This window comes from Panicum virgatum, chromosome 4K (assembly GCF_016808335.1).
Source record: "Panicum virgatum strain AP13 chromosome 4K, P.virgatum_v5, whole genome shotgun sequence".
NCBI classification, from domain to species: Eukaryota; Viridiplantae; Streptophyta; class Magnoliopsida; order Poales; family Poaceae; genus Panicum; species Panicum virgatum.
Genome location: NC_053139.1, coordinates 26,897,520 through 26,903,693, shown reverse-complemented (window position 1 = coordinate 26,903,693; position 6,174 = coordinate 26,897,520). Strand labels below are relative to the sequence as shown.

Below are 6,174 nucleotides of genomic sequence, written 5' to 3'. Positions count from 1 at the left end.
TGTGCTCCTATTGGGTAAATAAATATCTAGTAGTTAGTCTATGGGTAGCTGGAGATTGTCCACTCGCCTAATGACTTTATGAACCTATTTCTTGTCAATCCAATTCATTTATTTGGTTTTGACAAATATGTGATATTCTAATTCCCTCCTAGTTATCCTCTTGTGAATTCCTTTGATTTGCGGGGCTATTTGTTAGGTTTTTAATTTTGTCAGTTTGTGCTCAGATTTGAGACAATTTCGTGTGGAATTGAGTGTTAGGCCATGTGTGATTTGTCTCTTTAATAAGATTGGTCCAATTTATCTCTTAATAAGATTTGTCTATTTTATTCTCTTCGCACAACCAGAGTTTTAAGTTAAAATTTTGCAAGATGATAATGGACATCATAACATGATGCTGAAAAATACAATACAATTTTTTAATAATAACAAGTGGCTAACCATTTTGTTCCTGTGATTCTTAGAGGTTCGTGGCCACGATTTAATGTAGACGTTCTTTTTTAAAATAATTTTAAAGACTCCTGTTTGCTCCATTACCTAGATCGTTCCAGTCCTCCAGTTCGTTCATTTCCGCTTTATTGCTTTTGCTTTAAAATCCGAAATATATAGTTCGACGAAATAATGAGCTTGGCCCCATCAGTCCTATAATCGCTTCAGGAGTCAGCAAGCGATTCCAGACACATACTGCTTAAAGCTAAACCTCACAATGAACTGAGCAGCAGGAGTCAGGCAGTCAGCTGCACAAGATCGGACACATAGGCCCTGTTTAGATCACAACCCGTAAACTCCATAAACATTAAAAAAAAACGTTACATCAAATATTTAGACACATGCATGAAGTACTAAATGAAATCTATTTACAAAACTTTTTTCATTGATGGGTTGTAAATCGCGAGACGAATCTAATGAGCCTACTTAATCCATGATTTGCAACAGTGATGCTACAGTAACCATCCGCTAATTATTGATTAATCATGGATTAATTAGCATCATTAGATTCGTCTCGCGATTTACAACCCATATGTACAAAAAGTTTTGTAAATAAACTTCATTTAGTACTTCAAATTAGCAAAATTTCATCGCAAAAAAATTTTGCGTTTCATCTAAACACGGCCATAATCGCTTCAGGAGTCAGCAAAGCTATCTCGAAGTAGTTTTGTAAGTGAAGGTAGCCTTGTTATATACTCTTTTTGAAGCTAAACCTTCTGACATACTCTGAAAGTATGTTTTATGAGAAATACAATTATATTGTCCATATGGCAAATTCAAATGTTACTTTAAACTGATGGTCAAAGTTAAATGAAGACTGCACAAATTATATACCACTATATATTTAAAAGCAAAAGTAGTACTCCCTCCATCGTCAAGTAGTACTACATCCTAAAATTTACTTCTTAAGAAAAAAAATCATAACCATATGCACCACGAATGAAAAATATGCTCACAGCCTAATGGGGGCAAATATTAGTCAAACACTACTACAAAAATGATTTGTAGAAACACCTCGAATTTTTTTTAAGAGCGGACCGAAATGTAACCCATTGCTACAAATATACAGAGTTACTGTAGCAACCGACCAACCCCTAAAAATAAATTTTTAGAGACGAATCATCCCCTCAACCGCTCTTAAAAATATATTATTTTTAGGGGCGGACGGGGGCGCCACCGCCCCTAAAAAATTGAATTCAGAGGGCGGGCGTTTCGGTGTTTGCCGGAACCTCATCTTCTTGAGAGCCCGTTTAGTTTCCAAAAAATTTTGAGTGCTATAGTAACTGACAACGTTTGACTACTATTTAGAAGTATTAAATGTGGATAACCGACAAAATCTATTCCATAACCCCCAGGTGAAATTGCGAGACAAATCTTTTAAGCATAATTGGACTATGATTGGACAATGTCGTGCTACAGTAACCAAACTCTAATGACAGATTAATTAGTCTTAATAGATTCATCTCGTGATTTTCCGTCCATCCATGTAATTAGTTTTATAATTAATCTATGTTTAATACTTCTAATTAGTGGTCAAATGTTGTCTAAAATTTTTCACCCAAAATTTTTTGGGAAAACTCCCCCTGAGTCTCCCGCCTTCTTCAGCCATTCACTGCTATCTCTCTCCCCCATCTCTCTCGTCACTTCAGGCCGGCAAGCGCGGAGCCAAGGCGCGAGGCAGGGCCGGCGGCGTGGGCCAAGGCGCGGAGCGGGGCCTCCTCTCCCGGCAGCCGACGGGGCCTCGGCGCGCGGCGGCCAGCGGGGCCTCGGCACGGCGCCGGCGGGGCCAAGGCGCGGAGCGGGCGGGGTCGTGGCGCGGTGCCGGCCGGCGGGGCCAAGGCGCGGAGCGGGCGGGGGCGGGGCGCGGTGCCGGCCGGCGGGGCCTCGGCGCGGAGCGGGCGGGGTCGTGGGCTCGTGGCGCGGTGCCGGCCGGCGGGGCCACCCCTCTAAATGCATTTTTAGGGGTTATGTTACCCGTCTGTAAATTAATATTTTTAGTTGTGTAATATAGGGGCGGATGGCCATCCGCCTCTAAAATTATTTTTTTACTCGCCCCCCATAAACTATTTATGTAGTAGTGAAACCATCATATAGAGCGGAATAATTTTTTATTGATAGAATAAATATAGAGCGGAATAATTGTTCTAGTAATAATAAAATTGTTTCGCAATAAAAAAATATTTCCATTTTTGTTATATTCATCGTGAATTGATATATTGGGACAACCTGGCTTTTTACTAGTGGCCCAACTAACGAGGAAACAGCCTCACCGTACCTTCTGCGACCAATCAACACGGGTGTCTCGTGCCCGTTCGTTCAAAAAAAAATCAACACGGGTGTCGGCGTACAGAAAACGGAGTTCCCTTAGGCTGACCATAGCGGAGGGAGCAAGAGCAAATTTGCTCCCTCCTCGTTTCCCACGCCCTCTCTGTCTACAGTGCCAAACAGTGCATCTACAGTGCCAAATAGTGTATTTGCTGCCACGACTTGAAGGGGTGGTCCGTAGGAGTGGCGCCGCCTAACCCAAAGGCTTGGGAGTAGCGAGACACCCCGGACTAGCTTTGGACATGTCCATCTCACTCCATATGGACATGTACATCTCACTCCATAAATCCCGTAAACACAAAAAAAAATGTCACATCGAATACTTCGACACATGCATGGAATACTAAATGAAGTCTATTTATAAAACTTTTTACATAGATAGGCTGTAAATCGCGAGACGAATCTAATGAGGGGCACCGCTAATTTGCGGTTAACCGTGCGGAATGGATCCATGCGGTCGATTTCCGACAGCCCCGCGTGACCGCGTCAACTTGCAGTTCGCGTTCTCTTTCCGCAGGCGCGGGGAATCGATCCGTCCGGGCCATCTAATTTTGTAAGCACACGTGATTCCTTCCGTCCGGCCAATCCTAGCATGTGTCCGGTGCTTCAGTCCGCACCGTCTCCAGAGTCCTAGATGCTCACGTCACCTTGTCTCGCTTCCCCCTCTCTAGCAAAATGATATATAGTGCTATATTTATATATTATAAAAAGGACTAACCTAATCTATACAAATAAATAACTGAACCAGACTTATATAAACAATTCTAAATAAAACTTTTAGAAACAAATTTGAAAGAAAAAACTCTAAACAAAAGCTTCCATAAAAGTTTGGACTAGAATATTTTGAGATAAAAAAATTTTGGAGAGAAAAGTCGTGGTGCAATATTTTTGTACAAGGAAAAAACTAAAAGCTAAAAAAGTCCAATCAAAAGATTCTGAGATACAGAAATTGGAGATAAATGTTTTGACACAAAATTTTAAAATAAAAAAATTTAAAAGAAACAAAAAAGTTGAAGACTAAAAAATTAGAACACATAAAAGTTTGGACTAGAATATTTTGACATCGATAAATTTTGAAGAGAAAAGTCGTGGTGCAAAATTTTTGTACAAGAAAAAATTAGGGAGCCAAAAAAGTCCAAGCAAAAGAATCTGAGATTGAAAAATTGGAGATAAATGTGATATAAAATTTCGAGATAAAAAATTCAAAAGGAATAAAAAAGGTTGAAGATAAAAACTAGAACACATAAAATTTTAAAAAGAAAATGTGAAAATTGAAGTCGGGAAGAGCAGAGTACATATGTAAAGCGGAGCCACTAGCACTCCCACGTGCGCGGGCAGCGCGTCGACCGCGCGGAGCGCTCCGTGCGGTCGACCGCCAAACCCCGCACGACCGCCAAACCAGCATGGGTCTAATGAGGCTACTTAATCCATAATTTGCAACAGTGATGCTACAGTAACCATCCGCTAATTATTAATTAATCATGCATTAATTAGCATCATTAGATTCGCCTCGCGATTTACAACTCATCTGTGCAAAAAATTTTATAAATAGACTTCATTTAGTACTTTAAATTATCAAGATTTCATCGCAAATTTTTTTTACAAAACATCTAAACACGACCTTTGTTGGAGCAGCCTAAGAGCAGTATAGCACCCCGGGACAAACCCCGGGAGCAGCCTAGCACCCTGAGACGAACCCCGGGAGCAGCCTAGCACCCCAGGGCCCAGGCAGCACACAGACAAGAAGAAAGGAGGATGGCTGCCACACACATGCAATTAGGTGCTGTAGGGCCATCAATGCCTAATCTTGCTACACACATTCAAAGCTAGGGGAAGCTCTGCCACACACATGGTGCAACTTGCAAGGCACGTAGAGGGGCAGCTGCATGCGTGGTGCATGCACCCAAAGCATTTAAGATTGTGTTTATTTCCGCGAAAAATTCGTAAAATTTTTCACTGACGCACATCACATCAAATTTTAGGATATATGTATGGAGTATTAAATATAATTAAAAAATATAACTAATTGCACAGTTTGGTTGTAAAAGACGAGACGAATCTTTTGAGACTAATTACTTCATAATTAGATAATAATTACCAAATAAAACCAAAATATACTAAAATAATTTTTTCACGAATTTTTCGCAAACTAAACACACTCTAAGAGGCTTTTCCAGCATGTCTGACACTTAGTCCCCTAAAAAAGGAGGAGGTGGCACAGGCAGCAGTGCGTGAAGGGGCACGTCGCCTTCGCAGTGGTGCATCATGGGCCTTCATGAAGTTCAGGTCCCCTCTGCGGGGACGCGTCACCTATTTTCTCTGTATGCAGCTCGATGTGGGATCTCTCTTAAATTATTAAGAGTAAATTCCCTGTATGTCATTGGAAAATTGAGATGATCCCTTATGTGCCATTGGAAATTAGCTCATCCTTTCTATGCCATCGTTTATAATTTTACATCCCCTCCATGTCATTGCTGTTAAGTCTCCCTAACAGATCCGTTAAAGGGTATGGCGAAAAGACCAGAATACCCCTCTGTTCCCTCTCCAGTTACTTTTTTTTTCCCGAGCGGCCCACCCTCCCTCGCACGGGAGGTCACCGTGCTCCCCTGCTCCCTCCACCGCCTCCTCGCGGCCTCCTCTCGAGCGGATCCGAGCGGCGGGGAGGACCGGTGGCGAGTAGGGCCGCCGCATCCTCCCGCCGCGGCGCCTGCTCCCTCCTCCCTCCTCCGCGAGCGCCGCTGGATCTGGGCTCGGCGGCGTCGAGCTCCACGGCGCTGAGCTCGGGACAGCGAGCGGTGGCCGGCGCGCTTGCCGGGCGGCGGCGGCGGTGAGCAGGCGGCCCCTGCTTCGGTGAGGTGCGCGACCGGCCATGGAGCACGGCCCCTCCCCTGTTCCCTACTCCGGCGACCCACGGAGCCGCACCGTCCTTTCCCTCCCCTGCCCCCTCGCCACGGCCCCCTTGCCGCGCCCCTCGCAGCTCCGCGCCGAGGCGGAGCGGCCGTGGCGGCGTGAACGCGAGGCCGCCGCGCAGCGCGACGTCGCGTGGCGGGGAACACTCGAGGCCGGCCGCGGCGAGGCGGAGAGGCAGCGGCGACCTCGAGTTCGGACCCGGAGGTGGCGCCAAGGTGGAGCAGCGCGTGGACGAAGGTTCCGGCAGCGCCATGGGCGGAGGAGACGGAGAGGAGCCAGGGGCGGCGGGATCTTGGGGTTCAATGCAGGGGAGGGAGGAGGGGCGCCGGCAGCCGAGCTCGAGCTCGCAGGCCGCCCGCCCGCCGCCACAGGGGAGAGAGGAGGGGCGCCGGCCGCCAAGCTTGTTGGAGCGCCGTCCAAGATCCCACCAGGCCTCTGCGCGCGGCTGCAAGC

General features: G+C 45.6%; 1 protein-coding gene across 1 annotated transcript; it reads right to left on the bottom strand.

Annotated features, from left to right (window-relative positions):
• Positions 1-2,126: 2,126 nt before the first annotated feature.
• LOC120702054 (proline-rich protein 2-like) lies at positions 2,127-5,974 on the bottom strand. Its single transcript, XM_039985828.1, has 2 exons — positions 5,624-5,974; positions 2,127-2,432 (listed from the first exon to the last, which is right to left on the bottom strand). Exons 1-2 carry the CDS (start codon positions 5,972-5,974, stop codon positions 2,127-2,129), a joined length of 657 nt encoding a protein of 218 aa, XP_039841762.1.
• Between the last annotated feature and the right edge of the window lie 200 nt (positions 5,975-6,174).